Source organism: Palaemon carinicauda, chromosome 12 (assembly GCF_036898095.1).
Source record: "Palaemon carinicauda isolate YSFRI2023 chromosome 12, ASM3689809v2, whole genome shotgun sequence".
Classification (NCBI taxonomy): domain Eukaryota; kingdom Metazoa; phylum Arthropoda; class Malacostraca; order Decapoda; family Palaemonidae; genus Palaemon; species Palaemon carinicauda.
This window is the reverse complement of record NC_090736.1, coordinates 154,873,570-154,896,773: the sequence shown is the minus strand read 5'-3', so window position 1 is coordinate 154,896,773 and position 23,204 is coordinate 154,873,570. Positions and strand designations below refer to the sequence as shown.

General features: G+C 38.7%; 1 protein-coding gene across 2 annotated transcripts in view; it reads right to left on the bottom strand.

Annotated features, from left to right (window-relative positions):
* LOC137651349 (RING finger and SPRY domain-containing protein 1-like) overlaps nucleotides 1-23,204 on the bottom strand; it is a 57,241-nt gene that overhangs the window by 5,113 nt on the left and 28,924 nt on the right. For both annotated transcript variants that reach the window (XM_068384644.1, XM_068384645.1), the window contains exons 5-12: nucleotides 20,862-21,047; nucleotides 20,140-20,347; nucleotides 18,125-18,240; nucleotides 17,845-17,988; nucleotides 16,058-16,272; nucleotides 12,087-12,242; nucleotides 10,645-10,749; nucleotides 6,845-6,966 (exon numbers count right to left, since the gene is read on the bottom strand). In XM_068384644.1, coding sequence (XP_068240745.1) covers nucleotides 6,852-6,966; nucleotides 10,645-10,749; nucleotides 12,087-12,242; nucleotides 16,058-16,272; nucleotides 17,845-17,988; nucleotides 18,125-18,240; nucleotides 20,140-20,347; nucleotides 20,862-21,047 — 1,245 coding nt within the window. In that variant the 3' untranslated portion in view covers nucleotides 6,845-6,851. The remainder of the gene's footprint in view (nucleotides 1-6,844; nucleotides 6,967-10,644; nucleotides 10,750-12,086; nucleotides 12,243-16,057; nucleotides 16,273-17,844; nucleotides 17,989-18,124; nucleotides 18,241-20,139; nucleotides 20,348-20,861; nucleotides 21,048-23,204) is intronic.

Genomic DNA, 23,204 nt, shown 5'->3' with positions numbered 1-23,204 from the left:
CCACAGAAACTGAGTATAGTTCCTCCTACGGAAGTAAAACAAAAAGTCTGTGATGATCAGGATGGAGATTTCGAGTGGAGAGATAACCCCCATGAACGACATCAACCACAGGAGTAGACCCACTTAGCTTGGTTGACTGCAGTTGAGGATTTTCTGTGGTATCCAAACATCTGTTTCTGAGAGAGATGCTTGACAACTTCCACGAGTGAAAATGTAGGGAATCCACAGCGCCATGGAAAATCGTGACTTGGGGCTGTTGCAGAAGGTGTGGGAGCTCTTCCCTGGATCTCTATAAGGAGCTGAAGCAGATCCATATACCACTCGATGTGGCCACAATGGGACTATTGGTGTTACAACAAGATTTGGAGTTCTTGTTGGCTGTTGAGCACATTCCTTAACAGGCAGAATGCGGGAAGAGCATAGGTATCGAAGAAATGCCAGGGCTGCTGGAATGCAACCTCTAATGTTGCTGCAGGATCTGGCACTGATGAGCAGTAGACTGGGAGCTCTATGTTCAGAGAAATCATGAACAGCTCTACAGTCGGGAACCCCACAAAGCTATTACTTTTGTCGCTATCTGAGGACTTGAAGACCATTCGCCAACTATAATCAGAGTCCTCCTGCTCGATTGATCCCCTACAATGTTCTTCCTACCTGGGATGAAGCAGGCTGAAATGGAGTTAGCCTCTGTTCACTCCTGGATCTTGACTGCTAGTCAACACAGGCAGTGAGAAAACATCCCCCTCTGTTTGTAGATATAGCACACTACCACTGAGTAACCTTGGAGAAGAGAACAAAACTTGTAGAGCTAACCATGTGGCTTTCAGTCCTAAGAAATTGATGTGCTCCTGATGTTCCATGTCTGACCAGGTTCACAAAGCCAAAAAGTTTTCCAGATGAGCTGCCTATCCCTTAATCGAGGCTTTTGTGAACAGCCTGAATTCTGGTGGAGACAACGCAAGAGGACCAACCTTTTCTGAGATATGTGACTTAGCCACCAGCGGAAATTAGATGTCCCAAGTGTGTCTGCCGCTGAAAAGCTGGATGGAGAGCGCATGGGGGAGGGGTAGAGCAGCTTGATGAAAACAAAAAATACTGTCCTCTGAAGGGAAGACCTTCCCTTGAAGTAAGTCGATCACCATCCCCAGATAAACAAGGCTTTGAGTAGGTGATAGTATAGATCTATTGGGATACCCAGATTCCGACAAAACTGGAGAAACCTGTCTTGAAGGACCAGCATGACTTTGAGTCTACGAAGATCACTAGTCATCCAGGTATCTCAGTAGATTAATACCGTTGGCGTCGGGCCAAGTCGATACCAGTTCAAAGATCCTCGTAAAAAACAAGGACTTGTTAAGAGGCTAAATCAGAGGAGATTGAACTGATATATCCAGTCTTCTCATAATTCTCGCAGAAATTTCTTGGATGATGGATGAATTGAGACTTGAAAGTAATCGTCTTTCAGGTCTAGCGTAATAACAAAATCTCCTGGTCTGACAAACTGGATAACGGTGGCTGCTGTCACCATCTTGAACCTGGATTGCTTAATGTACAGGTTCGAAGCTGAGAGGTCAATGACTGGTCTCCAGCCTCCAGATGTCTTTTTTTTTTTTTACAAAAAAGAGTCCACTGTTGAAGCCAAGCGATCTTTCACTGACCTTCTGCAGAGCATTCTTGGCAACCATCTCCCGCATTTCCTGAACCAGGGCTTGATGTTTTGCAGAGCCTTGGCGATATGGCGATGACACTGTTGGAGGAGGGGGGGAGATGGTGAATGGGAGGAGTTATCTAAACTGCTAGACTTGGGCTGTCCAGTCTTTTTCCCTGTGAAACCACCACCACCTCCAATTCCTCTGACGTCATTCCCCCTACTTGTGGTAGTGGGAGGATTGCCCATCCTAGTGAGGTCCTCTACCTTTTCCTTTTCCGTGTCCTTTTGAGCTTCTTGCAATGAATGGAGAGTTCTTTAAAATGGAGCCTGTAAGGGCAGCTTCCTTACCAGCTGGTCATCTAGGCCATGACGTTCTAACTGGCGTCATCGACTGGCACGAAGTAGATGGTTGTGGATGCTTGAAGAAGACGGCGCCTTGCAAAAAAGTCACAGGACTCTCTCCTCCAAACCTCCATGGCCATTACCATCTCCTCATGGGAAACGAGAGAAGTGTTCCAAGGGAGCATTACACAGCTCTAGTTGCTCCTGCTTGCCTATCCTCTTATGGAACTGTGCTTTTACTGCTTTCCTGCATTCCAGTACCAAGTTGACCCACTGTCTGGCGATGTGGAACAAGGTATTCTACCGCTCTCGACCTAGACAGAATAATCTCCTTCTAAGCCTTCTTTTCTTGTCCCTGCTCCATCCCAACATCAGAAACAAACCAGACATCATACGCTTTCATCTTCTACTTCACCTCACAAGTCACCCCATCCAGTTCTAACCATCAGCACTCCTCATTTGCTTCAATCCATCAATCGCCTTATGACCCAGGTATTCTTCTTCAGCACGCTCCAAGCAATCCTCTCCATTACACTCCAGGCGATCTTTACCTTCGTGTTCTAATTGCGATTCAGTGACGTTTGCCCTTGCACTCTGGTTACAGTTCTACCTCACATTCAAGGGGCTCCTTATCTGTACGCTCCTGTTGTGTACCAGCTCCACGCCCCGACCACACCTTGCCCTCGCACTTTAAGCATTTATTATCCTCACGCTCGGACTCCCGATTTTCCGCCAAGCTTTCCAGAGTATCTTCGGCGGAGACTTCCAAATCATCGGAACATCCTCTTAGTGTACTGTATATTATACAAGCTCTGATATACAAAATCTCACTCTGCTCCAAAAGGAGAGACAGCAAAGAAAGGCAACACACTTGTCCAATCCTCCAGATTTTCTTTTAGGGTGGAGAACCTAGCCACAGGTGCAGCAGTCCGTCTGTAAGACTCAGACTTTATGGATTCTTTGCCTACCATGGACAACTGCGACCTGAGTCACAACAGGACTTCTGCCCCAGTCTCCTCCCTTTCACCACTAGAGTTTTATAGTAAAAAAGGGCCCCAATACTACGCAAATGGCTAAGGACATCATGTGGAAGGTAGGGGAACTGGTAGTCGGAGAGGATTCCCTGGGTTGGGAGAATCCTCTTATCTGGGTCCCGAAACCCCTGCCAAAACAGTAGTAATACTACGAAGTAGTAGAAGCAAGACTTTTGCCTCTCCTTTTAGATCCAGCAGTGGTGAAATTTATGCCAGGTTAGATAACTGGATGCTAACCAAAAGGATGCCTGCAGAGCAATCATGGCCATGGCCTCTATGTTGGCTGCTTTTGCTTGAGAGAAAGTGACGGGAATGGAGCAACCTGGCATAAATTTCACCACTGCTGGATCTAAAAGGAGAGGCAAAAGTCTTGCTTCTACTACTTCCTAGTATTACTACTGTTTTGGCAGGGGTTTCGGGACCCAGATAAGAGGATTCTCCCAACCCCGGGGAATCCTCTCCGACTACCAGTTCCCCTACCTTCCGCATGATGTCCTTAGCCATTTGCGTAGTATTGGGGCCCTCTTTTACTATAAAACTCTAGTGGTGAAAGGGAGGAGACTGGGACAGAAGTCCTGTTGTGACTCAGGTCGCAGTTGTCCGTGGTAGGCAAAGAATCCATAAAGTCTGACTCTTACAGACGGACTGCTCCACCTGTGGCTAGGTTCTCCACCCTGAAAGAAAATCTGGAGGATTGGACAAGTGTGTTGTCATCTGCAGACTTTGTCTCTTAAAGGAAGCATACCTTTCTTTGCTGTCTCTCCTTTTGTAGCAGAGTGAGATTTTGTATATCAGAGCTTGTATAATGTACAGTACATTTAGGAGGATGTTCCGATGATTCGGAAGTCTCCGCTGAAGATCCTCTGGAAAGCTTGGCTGAAAATCGGGAGTCAGAGCATGAGGAGGATAAGTGCTTAAAGTGCAAGGGCAAGGTGTGGTCGGGGCGTGGAGCTGGTAAACAACAGGAGCGCACAGATAATGAGTCCCATAAATGTGAGGTAGAACTGTAACCAGAGTGCAAAAGCAAACGTCACTGAATCGCGATTAGAACACGAAGGTAAAGATCGCCTGGAGTGTAATGGAGAGAATTGTTTGGAGCGTGCTGAATAATACCTGCAGCATAAGGCGATTGATGGATTGAAGCAAATGAGGAGTGGTGATGGCTAGAACTGGATGGGATGACTTGTGAGGTGAAGCAGAAGATGAAAGCGTGAGATGTTGGTATGTTTCTGATGTCGGCATGGAGCAGGGACACGAGGAGAGTGCAGCTATAGTCCCTTAGAAGTCATAGCAAAACTCTTAGTGTGTGTCCCCCTTGTGCAAAACACAAGGGAAAGTGCCAAAAGAAATCCTTTGAGCCGAAGGTATGGTCAGAGCAAAAGGTCCAGGATGGGATGGATGAGCAGCAAGTGAAGAAGACAATTGCCTACAAGAGGCTGCTTTATGTTTTCACTCCAAATAGTCTCAAGGTTCCACAAAGGATGAAGAGCAGCAACATTGGGGAATTCTGTATGAACAAGATACTCCACCGGGACAAGTCGCATGCCAGCACCTACAGAGGAAGCCTGTTGTGAAGCGACGTTGATGTCTGCGTACGATGTTTCTCCTCTTAAAAACTACTGGTCTATCCTCTGCTTGACGTCGATGTCTGCGTACGAAGTTTCTCCTCTTAAAAACTACTGGTCTATCCTCTGAAGGAAAACCTGGGCATGAAGATCACAACAACTGCAGGATTCCTGTAAGCAAAGAAATAATGTTAGGATATTGTCCAGAGGAGGAGGAACCAACCAACCACTAGGTGGAACGTTGGGGTCTCCCGGATCCTGGGGCTGCCCAGGCATTAGCCTACCGCCACTCTTGCCTGAAAATCCTCCGGAGAAGCTTGCCAGGGAAAAGTCCCAAGGGAGAATTCCATGGGGAAGAAAAGTCGGGGCAGGTTTTTTTTGACTTGGAAGAGGTCCCCAAAGACAAAGATTCCCTATCGACTGCCTCCTTCCTCCTGCCAAATAACACCCATTGGGAGGATGGCCATTCCCTACAATCAATCCTACTTGTAAAGGTGCTGCAGGTCATGAGCGGCCCTCCCAGGCATGACGAGTAGTCGCACAAACACCAAGCAAGCTGGAAAGAAAAAAGAAAATTTCCAACTAAAACTGCCTAAGTTAGCAGCAGAGAGAAACTAGTGTACTCTTTGATGGCTGAAATCCAATTGAAGTGAGCGATCACACCTCCACCTCACCCTGCCCGCAGGGTAATGATCTGCCAGGTGTTTACACCTCGTTAAAAGTTTTAACTGCCAAATTTCAACTTTGCTGTTACAATTCTCCTAACGTAAAGAGCGATGGTTTGTAGGAACAATCACATTTAGGAAATGGGACTTACTTTTGCAAGGCAAACTCCAAAGTTCTCCCATCTACTGATATATGAATACTCTCATTTAACACAACTCTATTCAAAGCAATAAAATATTCATGAAGTAAAAAGTTTGTATTTCATAGTTACATTTGAAATAACAATAATTATTAAGGTAAAATAATTAGTTACAGAAGTAATTTACTTCCAGGATTAATTAATATTAACCATTTTACCCCCAAAGGACGTACTGGTACGTTTCACAAAAGCCATCCCTTTACCCCCATGGACGTACCGGTACGTACTTGCAAAAAAAAATGCCATAAAATTTTTTTTTCATATTTTTGATAATTTTTTGAGAAAATTCAGGCATTTTCCAAGAGAATGAGACAAACCTAACCTCTCTATGACAAAAATTAAGGCTGTTAGAGCAATTTTTAAAAATATATACTGCAAAATGTGTTGGGAAAAAAATAACCCCCTGGGGGTTAAGGGTTGGAAATTTCCAAATAGCCTGGGGGTAAAAGGGTTTTTTAAGAAAGTTCCTAGTTCTTTACAGTATACAGTTGAATTTAGCTTCTGAAAAAAAAAAAAAAAAAAACATATTTCTGGAATAAAACTACAGTACAACAAATATAATTTCCCCCTATAAAGCAAAGATTCCTAATCCTAATCTAACTTTTCAAAAAGATTCACAATCTGAAACATAATAAAAATATAGTATTCTACAAGAAACACAAGTATCAAGAAATATGTTTTAATTAGTACAAATATGTTTTAATTAGTACAATCAAATTAGCTAAATAAAACAAATTGTCAAATAATCAAGAAATAATCAAGAAATGTAAAACTTTGCTAAATGGTATTATGCATGTGATGCTCACTCACAAATTTCTTCATGTTCTTTATGATGGTAAATACTATTTGATAATGATGTAAAAAAATGTACAAAATATCTATACATGAATAAATTTGATTACTGTATATTTTGTTTTTTTTTCATCTACATAAATGACCTCTCGCATATGTAGTTCTTGTCTAGGAAGTTGATAAACTTGATTGGCTTAGTTCATTGAACATGTGCATGTTTTGAATAATAATAATAAAATTAAACAATGTTTGCAAGTTAGTTAGCCTGTAGAATGATTGCAAGCAGAAGAGGACTTTGATAATTTATCCATTATCATTATTACCATCTCAAAAAAAAAAAAATAAAGTGATAATAATGATGGACACTAACAAAAAATATTAACAATACATCCCATCCATTCATCAAGCAACTAAAGACAAAATTAGACTTGTACATCAGATCACAATATAAATTTTTCCTAAGAAGAGAAAGAATATGAAAATTTAAGCAGATCTAGCAGCTCTCTCATACAAGTATAATAATATTTAAAGCACCTGTTTCTCCCATTAGAAGAAACTGTAAAACTATTTGTTACAACACCGTCATGATACATACCAGGGGGTCATGTGACATCTTCCTTAGCATCTGGCTTCACTTCCAGCTCTTGCCTCTCTTCAATATTTCGACGACACATTGGACATATTTCTAGCTGCAATGCACACTTTTCACAGAATCCCCTGTAAATTGATACAACTGTTAAACAAACTGCTATCATTTTAGAAACGAACATATTGATATAAAAAATGAGTAGGCAAATAATATAGCAGGAAACAGATACAGTACAGTACTGTATCATATTATGATCATGGGTTCTATGGCCTCTGGGAACAATGAGGCCATTTAGAAACAATGTATCTTGAATAAATCAAAACAGAAAAAGTAAAAGAATGAGATTGGACACCAAAAGGGAGGAAATAAATTTGGAACATAGGTAAAATAAAAGATTTAAAAGAAATTTGTATTTTTCCTAGCTATACAAACTCGAGTCATTTAATTAGGTGTATGAGACTTTAGTGGAAGTTGGAACAGCTATTCAATCATAAATGAGGCATCTATCAAGTAGCGGTGTGGGGAAGCTCTATCCACATCCCAATTAGCAAGGCCAGCATTTTTTTCCTTGATTTAAAGAAAAAAAAAAAAGAGAAAAAGAGAGAGAGAGACCCCCCCTTGATCAAAAAAAAAAAAAGTTGTTTGAGAGAGAGGTGACTGGTTTGTTTAGTCTGGAAAAAAAAATATTTTTCTTGTGTGAATACAAACTTTGAGACTTAATTCAGAGACTCGCACATTGGTGGGAGGAAGCCCCCTCCAACTAAAATCTATCAGATTCATCTTTCTTGTACGGGAGCAAAGGAGATTACTCCAGCAACCACCGAACAGCTTAAACAGGAATGCAAAAGGTATTAGGTAAGCTCATAACTAGATATAGTCTGGTACAGTATTCGGTCAACAGAGGAACATATCTCGCCTTGACTGGGAGATGCTTATGGCAACTAATGGGTTTGCCCTACATTTAACCATCTTCATCATCGTTACGAGAGGATGGAGAAGATTCGTCACCGTGAAGAAAAGTTACTCAGTTAAGAACCTTACTTGCATCTTTCATCCAGTCCACTTCATAACAACCACAACTGCTGCACCCCTACAGGAAGGGCAAGAAAGAGAAGTAGAAAGACTAGTCATTCTACTTTAATTCTAGGTCTAAGTTGTAACCACTACATTAGATGAGATGCTTCTTGTCCTGAAAGTGTGCTATGCTGACTGCATGAGCTGTTGAGCAGCCCCCACAATCAAGGTTCAAAGTATCTAAGGTCTTGTTGGTATACTCCTGTAAGCAGTGGCAAGTGAAGGTTATCTGGCATTTCCAGATTCCTTCCTTCAAAATGTGTACCACTGGCTTTGGATGGCGTGAAGTCACATAAGTGAATCTGAAAGTTCTCTTTTGTCTAACCAGTTAATAATTATCCTGCCTCCCACACTTGATTGACAGAGGATATTCTACTTGGCAGAAGGTACTGGCTTGTAAAATCTTCCCATTAACAACTCACTGTCTGAACTGACGACAGGCTTTTTAGTGGAAAAACGTGGAGAAACAGGCAGGTCCTCTTAGCACCTTGAGTTGGAGGCCACTGAAGCTGCTTCTATGGGCAGTCACCAGGCCATATGTTGGATCAACCAGTGCCCAGGTATATCATTCTTTGCTTTGGGAAAGCTTGGACTTCTCTACATTCATCACAATCCCCAGATTGGGACAAAATGGGATAGACAAACTTGGGACTCTGATTCTGATAGTATCAGCCAGTTGTCCAGATGACAAATCAGACATATCCTGTTGGCATGAGCCCCTGCTGAAACAAACGTAAACAGTAAAGTGAATACCTAAGGGAACATGGACACCCTGAAGCAGAGGACTGAAACGGAAAACTCTGCTTCCTAGGACAAACCGTAGATACATCCTGGAAGACCAATTAATGGGGATCTGTAAATAAGCGTCCACGAGAATTAGTGAGATCATAAAATAATTCTTTCTTTATCGCATGTCTTACTGTTTAGGGAATTTCCATCCTAAATCATGTCTGGTGGATGAACTCTTTCAGTGCTGGCAGGTCTATTATGGGTTGCCATCCCCTTAAGGCTTTCTCGACCAGAAACAGACGGCTGAAGAAGTCCTGGGGCCCAGTCTTGGATTACTTCTATCTGAACATAAGGCAAGGTAGTTTTCCAATTTCTGGTGATATGAGGACCGAGTCCTTGGTGTTGGAATGAGGGGAGGAGACCTGGTGAATGGTAGGCAGTAACCAAATCGAAGAAGATCCACTGCTCTATCCAGTGTAACTGCCACCTCAGGCCTCCCCCCACACTGGTGGTGGCTAGATAGGGTAATTGCCGGGCCTAGCATGAGCAAGGGCCTCGTCAGCCTTTACCTCTACGATTTTAGCATTGACTCCTTTAATGTTGAGAGGGCTGACCAAACTCCATAGGGCTACGTGAAGTTAAAGATCTAAAATCAATCCTAGGTTCAGGCCTGGAATTTTGGCCCAAAGTTTGCCAAGGAGAGGGAGGTCTCTGCGATACTGCTAGGTGGAGAAATTAAGTTTTGGTTGGACTTCCTCCACTTCTCCATCATAGGCCCTACAGGGACGGTCCTTTGAGAGACAAATTCTGAAGGTTTAGTTTCCTCTCTCTTGTCCAATTGTTTAGAAAAGTTGGAGGCCATCACGTCATGCTCCTTTAGTATCCAGTTGGCCCCCTGCTTGGCTGCCTGATGGACCAAAAACTAAAGCTTTTGTCCCCGACAGAGCAAGGGCTTTGAACCGTTTCTTCTCAGAATCTACAAGGTCTCCTCGCTCGAGGCCAAGTACCCCTTCATTCCTGAAAAGTGGTCCAACCAGGATGCAGATTGCAGGGTTGACATTGCTACAGCCTCCATACTAGACTTCCAAAGCCGTAAAAGTGATAAGTTGAGCTGCACGCCTTTCAGTTGACATAAACGGGGTCAGCTTGATCTAGAGGAAGGGGAGAAGGTTGGGAATCTTACATTACATAATGACCCTTCTGCCTAGCAAAAGTTGGATGTAAGATCTAAGCAGACCAACCTGCCTTAGGGAATCTTTACAAGCCAATACCTGCATATCAACTTATTGAATGCTTCCTTGGCAAGTTCTGACTAGGTAATTCCAGCCATTCTTTGGATACCTGCATTAGCCGACAAAACCAGTTTATAAATCCACGATGTACCGAGGGAGCAACAGATGAACTGCGATATAGCAAGCAATTACTGTTTAGCGCCTTTCAAGTTTTTTTTACGTAATCTCATTCTGATAAGTGTAATATGTAATATTTTACAACAGTTTTAATCAAGTTAGCTTCTGTATTTAGACAGGTATCATAAAGCACTAAATAATCAAAATTGCTATGATCACTAATGCTGAAAACAAAGCACTGAAAAGGCCATGTGAAAAGAATTCAACACTACTTGTATGAAGATGACTATGAGGTTCTTGTACATCTCAGGCTCATCCTCAGTTTGACCATGGCATATTACAGCTGGATCCCATGATAGAGAGTTCAAAAAGTCATTAACATTTTCAGTAGTCACCATTTTCTTATCAAAGAACATTGTGTAATAGATTTTTAATCATTCATCCTCGAGTTTATCTTGCATACAGTATGAATTTTTTAAGCCGATTACTTTCAACATTAGTCACATAGCTCATTTCCCATAAATATAATTAACAATTAGCTTATGTAGATTTAAAATTATCTAAATAGCTTCTCGTGCAATTAAACTACATTACTAATTATTAACCCCAGGAATTCAACACCTTGTAATTATCATTAAATATACAAACCCTCACCTGTGACCACAAGGTAAAAGAGTGATAGATGCACGCTCATCAAAGCACAGAGTACAGGCTCCCTCTTCAACACTCATCGCTCTTAACTTCTGCAATTTGATGTGTCTGAAATGAGAAAAAAATTTAAGTTTTTTGTAGCTACTCTTGTGTCTTAAGATTTAGAGAAAAAACTTGAACTGATCAATGTAAATAACAAAAAAGTAATATCTAATTCTATTTCTTAAAAATAGTTTAATGATTTTAAACAGACAGGACATCATTACATTATTATTATTATTATTATTATTATTATTACTTGCAAAGCTACAATCCTAGTAGCAGAATCTGTTATACAGTTTAGGTAAGGTTAGAAAAATTTCCGTATAAATCATTTTTTAACACAAGTTTATTCCTCTAATTAAATTTGGCTATTTTAATGGTAAAAGTCACTGGGTAACAGTGATAGATTGAGGAGTCTTGTAAAACCTTTATTGTGGTTTTCAGTTACATTGCATTGTTTTATTTAATCTAGCCTCTAGTAGAGATTATAATTGTGTTTTGTAGGTAGTAGGTTCAACAAGGCACCAGCCAACCGTTGAGATACTGTACTACCGCTAGAGAGTTTAGAGTCCTTTCACTGGCCAGACATTACTACATTGGATCCCTCTCTCTGGTTACAGTTCATTTCATCTTTGCCGACACACACAGAATAGTCTGGCCTATTCTTTACCCATTCTCTTCTTTCCTCATACACTTGACAACACTGAAATTACCGAACAATTCTTCTTCTCTCAAGAGGTTAACTACTGCTCTGTAATTTTTCAGTGGCTACTTTTCGCTTGGTAAGAGTAGAAAAGACACTTTAGCTATGGTAAGCAGCTCTTCTAGGAGGACACTCCAGAATCAAACCATTGTTCTCTAGTCTTGGGTATTGCCATAGCCTCTGTACCATGGTCTTCCACTGTCTTGGATCAGATATCTTTTGCTTGAGGGTACACTCGGGCACACTATTCTATATGGGTTCTCTTCCTCTTGTTATTTTGAAGTTTTTATCGTCTTGTTATTTTCAATTTTGTAGAGTTTATATATGAAAGATTTATTTTAATATTATTATTGCTCCTAAATTTCTCTTGTAGTCTATTCTTATCTCCTTTCCTCACTGGGCTATTTTCCTTGTTGGAGCCCTTGGGCTTATAGCATCCTGCTTTTACAACTAAGGTTGTAGGTTAGTAAGTAATAATAATAATAATAACTGTTAAGCCCTCAGGTACAAAAGTATTTAAATCCTGAAAAGTTGAAAATCCTTATATCTTGTAGCCTACATAAAAATCCCTACCTAACCAAAGCAAGACTATCATCCAGATATAGTGAAAAATCTTTTTAGTACTAAACCTACAATGTAAGCACAATATATAGTTCAGCTGATACATTATCATGCGAAGAAATTTGAAGAAAGTCCTTACCTTGGAAGGATAATTTTGTCTTTTTCCTTAAGATATGCATGGTCATTGAAACTCTGGAAAGGAACATCCTTGGGAGGATATACGAAGGCTTTGCGACCAAAGTTGAATTCGCACTGCTGAAATGACATGAAGCTGGCAGCCGCAAAAAATCCGCATCTGCAAAATGGAGTTATACATTATAACTTTGTACCTTCTGTAAATAATTTTTCTTATTAACAAAAGGCTTGAAATGAATTCTTGAGTATTACTCCTTATCCTCTTTGTGTAGATATGTTCTCTCTCTAGTTAACTACTGTATACAGTAATTCAAGTCATATGTAACTACTTACTAAGAGGTTTACAATCAAATTGATAACAGTAATTAAAGTCATATGTAACTACTTACTAAAGAGGTTTACTATCAAATTGATAACAGTAATTAAAGTCATATGTAACTATTTACTAAAGAGGTTTACTATCAAATTGATAACAGTAATTAAAGTCATATGTAACTACTTACTAAAGAGGTTTACAATCAAATTGATAACAGTAATTAAAGTCATATGTAACTACTTACTAAAGAGGTTTACTATCAAATTGATAACAATAACTACATACACCTTGATTGTACAGTACAGTCCTTAAAAATGGCTGCACAATCTTTAACAAATACAAATTCTTTGTTATCAGTAACATTGAATTGTCACCTAAGTATTTTTTAGTGTGTGTTAACTTTTGATTTTGTTGTGCTATTCCAATTTGATAATTTTTCATTATTTTTGGGCAATCATGTTTGTCTTTTTTTTCTAATTTACCTACGATTTTTCTCTTAATCTCTTAAATTGCATTATATTAATTTTGGTTAAATATTTTTGAATTTCTCCAAGTTGATTTATATAAATAGACTAAAACCCATAAAATTGTTTTTATTGCCCATCATTTGTAATACTGTCTTATAATTAATTAATGTGCTAAAAGCTTTACTTCCTTTTAAATAAAGGTTATTTGTGAAGATTAATTGTTTATCTGAAAGAAACAAACTTTTAATACTGCTTTCATAATATTAGTTTGTGATTTAGTTAGCTAGCTAATGCTTCAATCAATCAGCTTCACCATTAACATAACCAAGCAATACCCTTGTCATTTTCCAGTCATAATTTACAAGCAATGTGGAAAATAGACAACTTTATTTTATGAAACAATGATCATGGCAAAAAAAAAAAAAAAAAGGGGGGGGTCCTGACATGGTAAATCTAATCATACACTATAGCATTAACCCCAGTTTACATAGGAGCAAAAGCATCTTCCATGTATTATTTACGGCCTTCTCTTTATTGCTGATGCCTTCATTTAGTTTCTCTGTGGGAATGATTGCCTTCTTTAATAGAGTGAATCTGAAATTCACTTCATTTTTCCCTATACTGTACTGCAATTCTACTATACGAAGTATACCAGTTTTTCTATTGCAAATTCAATGAAGATCTTCCCAACAATTCTACGTTTACAAATTAAAAGGCTGAACAAACTTCCCTTACTCTTCAAGATATATATTTAATAAAAAAACATATTCCATTCACTTACATAGTGACTTTTAATCAAAAACTCATTTTTGGTTCAAGGTCCTACTTTCACTTCATGATTAGGTCCTTAGTATGAAGACTATCATTCTACCAGTCATCAAAACCATGTTTTTTTTTTTTACAACACTACAGGACTAACTTTACGTAACAAAATTCTTCACAACGTAAATCTTGAAAACATAAACTATAGATCTGGGTCACTATTTTGTTTCTCACTTCATCAATAAGTCTACATTCAATTTATGTGATTTTATTCCTTTCTTTCCAACAAGATCACTAAGCTGTCTTTCCTCTAATTTTATAGTATATTTTATTGATATTCTACATTTATTTTAGCTTTCTTCACTTTTTTAAATGGAGGTAGAGGCACATTATTCTGTGGTGATAGAATGTTTTCTTTAAAAGTTTATAACTAATATTATTCCATATTAATAGACACATATTAAATAAGAAAAATTAAAATCCTTCAAAAATGGTTACTACTAACTTCAAAAATAAGAGGAAAATTTAAATGAAAAATAATTTGTAACTATACAAACCAGAGTAATTTAAAAGGGTTTACTCCATTTATGTTTGGCTGTGGCCTGATTGGTAACGTCTCTGCCTGGTGTTTCCCAGTCAGGGGTTCGAGTCCCGCTCAGACTCATTAGTGCCATTAGTGTCAGCAACCTTATCATCCTTGTGAGCTAAGGTTGGGGGGTTTGGGGGAGCCTATAGGTCTATCTGCTGAGTCATCAGCAGCCACTGCCTGGCCCTCCCTGGTCCTAGCTTGGGTGGAGAGGAGACTTGGGTGCTGATCATATAATATATGGTCAGTCTCTAGGGCATTGTCCTGATTGCTAGGGCAATGTCACTGTCCCTTGCCTCTGCCATTCATGAGCGACCTTTAAAACCTTTAAAAATCACAAATTTTAAGTAATTTGTATTTTTCCTAACAGTACTTACCTCGAACTACTTTCTTAGGAGTATCTGGGATCTCCTCCCATCCAACCAGAGTTTTGTGTAGTTTACCCTATACCCGTTTTCTATGAGGGATAACCTCAGTCGGAGTGATACGCGCCCTGAGGCTAACCCCGGGTCAGAGAGCATGCTTGCTCAGGTCTCGACCTCCAGTAAGTTCTCTGGTCGCGTCGCGATATCATCTCGCCGAAATACAAGCAAAATACAAACCATCATAATTTAAAGAGCAGTCTTCCTTAGGAGGGAGGAATTCTCAGTGGAAGATGGAGCACTTGCTGCATCCTTTATCCAAAGGATAATAAGGACAATCTCAACCAGCTAGTAAGAGACGAAGGTCGAGATGTCAGCCTCACAACTAAATATGAGTGACCGAGTCACGGCCTCAAGTAGTTTGTGGAAATGTATGAACCATTTTTTGAAGATTAGTATGATCAAACTTCAGAAATAGTCAGAGATATTCTTACCTGCATTAGTGGTCTGCTATGTTGATTCTCCCAAGGAAGGGATGTTTGGAAGCGAAGAAATAATTCACTCAACTCTCATACACACTATGTAGAAAACAACTGATGATTGTGACAGAGTTAGCTGTTCTGCTAAGGTATAAGTCCCAGACTATTTGTTGTGGTCACTACTGGGCCCAAAGGGAAAGTACACAGCGATCTGTGGGTGCAGTCATTTGAGTGATGTGTAGTTTAAGTGTTTTGTCTTTTCCAAACACCAGCTCTAAGGATTTGAGCAATTGACTATTTCGTGCAGAACGGTAAGGTCGTGGCAACACCAGGTGGTGCTTCTCCTAAATATTTATATGTTTAAGTATGACTTCATGCAAATTGTGCTTACAAACATGATAAGGATGGACAGATATAAGGAAGCAGTTCTTTTAAGGTAACGACTAACTGTTCTTACGTGATAAAGTATATGTATCAGACTGTCTGGATCATCAGTTACCTCCTTGATTGCTGAGATGAAGTGAAATTTATTACCATTATTTGATGGATTTGGGGTCTTGGCAATAAACAATAGAACAAAAGAGAGTGACATATCTTTCTACGACATGGAGTACAATACAAGACATGCATTCCTAATGGGAACCTCTGCCCCTTCTGCTCGAAGGACATTCTCAGCGCCGAAAGGGAGCTGCTATACCCCGCCTTTTAAAGGAGGAATTATTTTTGGGCTCAGGTAGCGGCCTACATTGTAGTACCTGTTTGGGAGATAGTCTAGGGGCTTGGTGAGGAGTTGGAAAATGCTAGGCTGTAGCCCTTCTTAAGAAAGAAAACTGGCTGGTTTTCTCACATTTTTCCACAGGTATGCTGGCAATCATACAATGTCAACAGATTTCCAAGAATTCCTTGAGTACACCCATTTAAATGACGAAGGTTTGTATTTTATGTAGGAACAAACATATATCGTATATTAAAAGGAAGAGCTTTTAATGAAGCCTTAACTTACGTGGCATTCCTAAATACTTGTGTGAGAGGTGGTAAAGGATCACCATTCAGATAGAATATGACTTCTGCATTGGTCAAGTCTAGCAGAGAGCCCAACACATCACCTGGTTTCCAGCTTGGATGGACATGACTTTCACTCTGGGCATTGTGCCAAAACAATTGACGACAACCATCATACGCAACCGAAAATTCATCATCCCCAATACCATAACCCTCCTGCAAGTAAAGGACATATATAAATATATCTATTTGAAAAATCTTATGAATATTAACACCGAGTAACTCACTTGGGTATTTGCTCCCAAAGAAATTTCTCTTTGAAGAGGCATAGAAATTTTGACATTTTGGCTCACCTTGATAAACTGTCACCGAAGATATATAGCTGAGAAATTTTGGTATACTGTACATTGACTTCTCATTTCCAATCTAAAAAAGCAATTGAAGATACCTCTTTATCTTGAAAAATCATATGGCATTAAGTGAGACATGTGGGAGTCCAAGTTCATAACTTATCAGGAACAACTTCTAATGAAAATGTATTCTATTGATATTCTGCATCAAAAACCTTGTCATTTTTTTGCATTATTTCTGGCATAAAATAATCATCCTACAAATTCCTTCGTCCCTTTGGCCAACAATCTATCCTACATGACCTAATATGTACCTTAACATATGACATAAAATGAGACAAGGAGTTTAGCCAAATACCGTATTTCCCATGTCATAAGACGCACCTTTTTTCATGAAAAATGCCCCAAAAAAATCACCATGCGTCTCAACACTAAGAAAAAGTTGTATAGGGAAGTTTGAAAACCCTCTAGCACCCAACTAATGACATACAAGCACTCACACTCCCCAGACATAAAATATAAACCTACAATTATCATTCATATGTAATAAATATTTTTTTTATATTGCACTTCATTTAATGAAGTACAACAGCAAATTGTTAGTTTATTTTGGTAATCAGCTGATGACTCGCCAACTCCCTTCTACGAGCAAACATGCAGACGACATTATGACGTATTTGTTGTTTATGCAGAATTTATCTATTTTCTCATATTTTGTGATAAAGCAATACTGTATCTTGATAATGACTGTTGCCTGAGTTCCGAAATACAGTACTACATACAGACAGTTGCTGAATATGACACTGAAAAAAACACCTTGCTGTTGCTACCAAGTTAGCAAAATAGAAACCAGACCTAAAGTCAAACATACAGTAGCAAAAGTATTCCACCTAGAGGAATTTCTAGACTTCTTTGATCAATAATTAATTTTGGGTGAAAATGTTTAGGTTACAGGAGGAATTCAAGAAATATTACAGGAAATTTTCTCTACCAAAATTTGATTAAAAATATTTGGCAACACTGCTTTCATGTAAACAGCACTGGAAACATAACGTGTAGTTGTGGTGGCAACTACAACTGCTTTAGTGGTTTCTTATATGAATGTCATAAAATTGAGATAACCAGCATGCAGTTAATTGATATCAACTTGAACATTTTATAATACACCCAAAATATGAAAATTTATTGTGCCAGAGTCACTGACTACGAATAGCTGTTACACTTATTATACAGGATGAAGTCATGTACAGTATTTTATAGAATTACCCAATTCACAACTTTTATACAATTCACTTCATGACATTTAGAAGACATCTTAGAAATATTGCTGTACAGTACATAAAATGAAGGCAACTAACAATTTTTGAAAAATCACTTCGCTTCAATTTTAATCTGACTGCAAACTTTCAACTACTTATGTTTATAAGTTTTTACTTACATGATTCAAAAATTTACTGTCTTTTGTAGCCCAACCAATCTGCATTACACCTGCAGTGATAATGGTAGCTTCATAATACCATATACCAGAGTCCACTTGGAATGTGCAGCGAACACTTTCAAACGATGAAGCATCACATCGAGCCTGTTAAATTTATTACAATGACTTAATATAAAATATCCAGTGTCTAATAAAATACAAGTCATGGTTTGTAAGCCAATATAAAAAAACAGTATACCGGTCAACACAAAATACCAAAAAAAAATTTGGTAGCACTTACTTGAAGCCCATCTGGAGAAATCTTAAGATATTCACTAACATCATTACTATTAAGCATAGCATTCAGGTGGCTAGTGTCAACATTTTCATACGAATAGGGACGGCCTTCACATATAACTGAAAATATAAAATAGTTTAGTGTACACAGTTGAAAATTGTACTTTTCCTTTACTAAATTAATACAGATCTTACAATCTTTAATGTAATTTTCATTTAATCTACAACTACAAGGGGACTTATTTTCCAGATGACCAGTCCATAAAATTCTAACTTTCATATCAAAATAAATTAATAGAGAGAACAATAAAATTCTCAGCACAATTTTTTCATTACATCAGTCTTACTTCATAAATAGTACAACACACAAATAAAAAAACACAATTTGTATGTTTGAATATGTTATAATACTGTAATTTCTACATGACATATACAGTATATTCAGTTTAATATTTATCACTATCAAATCATTATTATAAATATAAATATATGGTGCTGAGGTTGTGAAGACAACAAATAACAAATAAAAAAAAAACAATGGTTTTCAGTCAAATTAATGGACTTAATACATAGAAACTCTGAATTACTCAATTTATATATCAAATAGTCTAACAAAATCTCTTCTCTAACATTAATGTAATAAATCTGATAGCGGCCAGGTGAAGCTTTAAAAGATCTGCTTGAAGGATCTGGGAAGTCATAAGGAAAGAGACTGAAGTAAACAGATTAAGGAGAGAAAAAAAATAAAAAGTGTTGACATATTGGCCAAAAGCATGTCGCAAAAAGCCTTTAGTTATTGTGTTTAAAAGGGAGATACTGTATTAACCAGCCCAATGAGCTGAACTCTGTTCTTACAATTCCCATGAGGAGAAGAAAAATAACCAACTCTTAAGCTAGTCTATAACTAATACTAAGCTACCAATCATAATCACAAAGAACAAATTAAACTAGGTCATCATCTGCTATGGGACCTAATGCCCAGCAATCTTTGCATATATGAAAACCAGTCCTTCATTTAGTATTTGGCAAATACTGACCTTGTACACCTCTGAACTGTTACAAAGACTTTTTTTCAAACACAATTTCCAATGGAAATTACCAGTAAAAGCAGTACAGTACTTTTAATACCATGGAATCTTTCAAGATTGAATCTAATTTCCTCATGCCCTTTTACCACTAATACATTGACATCATTAGTCATCACAAAAGAAGGGCCAAACATTCTAGTGCTTTTAAAAATATTATTACGATTGCTTGTGACCAACCTTAAATTAATAGTTGCGAGGGCCTAGCCAGTCATTTCATGAAGCAATCTTTCGCTTGCCTCTTCAGATAACTTTCTCTGAACACTGAATATCAAAAGTGCTTAGCATTTGAGATGTTATACAATAAACATTATTAATCATTACACAAAAACGTCATTCATTTATGCATGGGCCAGAAGTGGAAGGAATGATTAATGGATCAGAGTGTCTGAATCGTACTTCATCTCAGGATCTGATTGCACATAGAATGAATCTGGATGAAGGTAAGGCAAAGGCTCTGCAATAAAAGATACTGGACCAAACTGAGAAAATGAAGCCTGTGAGCAAGGATTAGATTCTATAATGCATTGAGAAACCATTCCGATCGGCAAATGATAAATCAATACCGATTGGCAAATCAATAGCAGCAGTTAGCATATAACATAGGGATATAAGCAGAATGGGTTCGGCCAGGGATTCTGTTGATAAGGGTCTCATAACCACCTACCAATTCATCATTGGAGGAAATAGGGATAGTTGCCTTCATAAGAATTGCGCTGCACTGAGGTCAAAATATTAATGTGGAACAAGCACAACAACAAATAAAAGGCATCACCAATATTGTTTATCATAGCGCACCACATGATATTGCCGAGACAATAACACATTCCGAGGGAGAGAAAATTCTTCAACATTAGAGGTTAGAAAACAGAGGCTTTGGCAAGGAAGCCAAGTGAGCTGCTGGTAAGAATAACTGAAATGATGTTCAACTTACATAAATTATCTAAGCACCATTGCGCACAAAATCCAACTTGACAATGGACATAATCAGTATGGTCCATCCAACCCTCAAGTTTCCTCAAAGGATTGCTGATTCCAGAACCTAAGCATTGGCTGATACTCGTTTTGTTTTCACTTGTTTGGGCGAACTTCTCTAGTGCAATTAAAGCAAACAAAACGACACATGGATGGTTATCTTCATTCTGAAAAAGTAAAATATTTTAATTTTTTATATCTATAAAAAAAAAAAATTCTTTTATGGAATTTAAAGGAAACAAAAGACTTTTTCTTCACTGCAAAGTACTGTACAGAAAGTCCTCAACGTACTAACTTAATAGGTAATAAGAAGCTGTCTGTAAGTCAAATTTTGTTCAATACCTACGATTTTCAGCTGCAAAAGTCAATGAATAGTCCCGTTTCATATTAAAAATGTCGTCTTGCTTATTGCATTAACTTATATAATACTGTTTTATTACAGTAATTTATTACAAAATTTTAATACAATATCTGAAACTTATGATTTCAGTAGGATGTGTGTTTGTATCTGAATGTTTTTAAGTTGAGGAACTTCTTTGATATTATAATGAAAAATATAGTAATAGCAAATGGCTACAATTGTTCCATACAGTAAGAATTACTTTACGCACTAGTTGAGCAACCAATTAATATTGAATGACTGCAATAATTGTTCCATACAGTAGGAATTACTTTACTCACTAGTTGAGCAACCAAGTACTGCAACGTATTGTGGGTTAGGAGGGCTATCGAAGCTGGACCCGCGAGCTTCTCAGCAATGCAGCCTAAAACAACGCATATGTTACGATGCTGTTGCGGATCTTTCCAGCCATCCTCTGCCTTTTCACTACTCAGTTCAAAAAACTTGCATAAATGAACAACAGTTTCCTGGAAAAACAAAAGTAGTCAATAATCTCTTATGACTGTCATTGTAAAATGATATTTTAATTATAAAATAAATTTTTGAATATACTTACCCGGTGAATATATAATAGCTGCTGCTCAGCAGCTCGACAGAAAACACACACAAAAACTCGCGACCGATCGCTATGAAGGTTGCGGGTGTGCCCACCAGCGCCAACTATCGGCCAGATACCACACATGCATGTAAACAAGCCTTCAATTCTTCTCGTCCCGCTGCGTCTCTATTGGGGAGGAAGGGAGGGCCTTTAATTTATATATTCACCGGGTAAGTATATTCAAAAATTTATTTTATAATTAAAATATAATTTTTAAATATTTAACTTAGCCGGTGAATATATAATAGCTGATTCACACCCAAGGCGGTGGGTAGAGACCAGAGTTAATTAATTTTACAGCGTATATGCTTAGAGTTTTTGACAGTTATCAATATAACAAAACCAAAATATATAGGTACCTGGTAAGGAAGTTGACTTAGACGATTACTCTGCCTTGTAAGTCTGTCTTCCTCACGAAGCCCAGCGATCCTCTTAGGATGCTGAAGGACTCCCAGGAGCTGAAGTATGAAGGGTTGCAACCCATACCAACAGGACCTCATCAAACCCCTAATCTGGGCGCTCTCAAGAAATGACTTTGACCACCCGCCAAATCAACCAGGATGCAAAAGGCTTCTTAGCCTTCCGTACAACCCAAAACAACAATATTAAAAAACATTTCAAGAGACAGATTAAAAAAGGATATTGGAATTAGGGAAGTGTAGTGGTAGAACCCTCACCCACTACTGCACTCGCTGCAACGAATGGACCCAGTGTGTAGCAGTCCTCGTAAAGAGTCTGGACATCTTTTAAGTAAAATGACGCGAACACTGACTTGCTTCTCCAAAAAGTCGCGTCCATGATACTTTGCAGAGATCTATTTTGCTTGAAGGCCACGGAGGTTGCTATAGCTCTAACTTCGTGCGTCTTAACCTTAAGCAAACATCGGTCTTTCTCATTCAAGTGGGAATGAGCTTCTCGTATTAAAAATCTGATAAAATATGACAAAGCATTCTTTGACATAGGCAATGATGGTTTCTTGACTGAGCACCATAATGCCTCAGATTTACCTCGTAATGACTTAGTACGAGCTAAATAGAACTTAAGAGCTCTAACAGGACATAACACTCTTTCCAGTTCGTTGCCTACGATCTCTGATAAACAAGGAATATCAAAAGATTTAGGCCAAGGACGAGAAGGCAGTTCATTTTTGGCCAGGAAACCAAGTTGAAGAGAACAAGTGGCTTTTTCTGTAGAAAAGCCGATGTTCTTACTGAAGGCATGCAGTTCACTGACTCTTTTAGCCGAGGCCAAGCACACTAGGAAAAGTGTCTTGAGAAAGAGATCCTTCAGGGAGGCTGAATGTAATGGCTCAAACCTGTCTGACATGAGGAACCTTAGGACCACGTCTAAGTTCCATCCAGGAGTTGCCAAACGACGTTCCTTAGAGGTTTCAAAAGACTTAAGGAGATCTTGTAGATCTTTATTATTTGAAAGATCTAAGCCTCTATGCCGAAAGACCGAAGCCAACATGCTCCTGTAGCCCTTGATCGTGGTAGCTGAAAGAGAGCGAACTTTTCTCAGGTGTAAGAGAAAATCAGCTATTTGGGCTACAGAGGTACTGGACGAGGATACAGATGCTGACTTGCACCAGTCTCGGAAGACTTCCCACTTCGACTGGTATACTTGGTAGAAGCTCTCCTCGCTCTTGCAATCGCACTGGCTGCCTCCTTCGAAAAGCCTCGAGCTCTAGATAGTCTTTCGATAGTCTGAAGGCAGTCAGACGAAGAGCGGGGATTCTTTGGTGTACATTCTTTACGTGGGGCTGACGTAACAGATCTACTCTTAGAGGAAGACTCCTTGGAAAGTCTACCAGCCATCGAAGTACCTCGGTGAACCATTCTCTCGCGGGCCAGAGGGGAGCAACTAACGTCAACCTTGTCCCTTCGTGAGAGGCGAACTTCTGCAGTACCTTGTTGACAATCTTGAATGGTGGGAATGCATATAGGTCTAGATGAGACCAATCTAGAAGAAATGCGTCTATGTGTATTGCTGCTGGGTCTGGGACTGGAGAGCAATAGATTGGAAG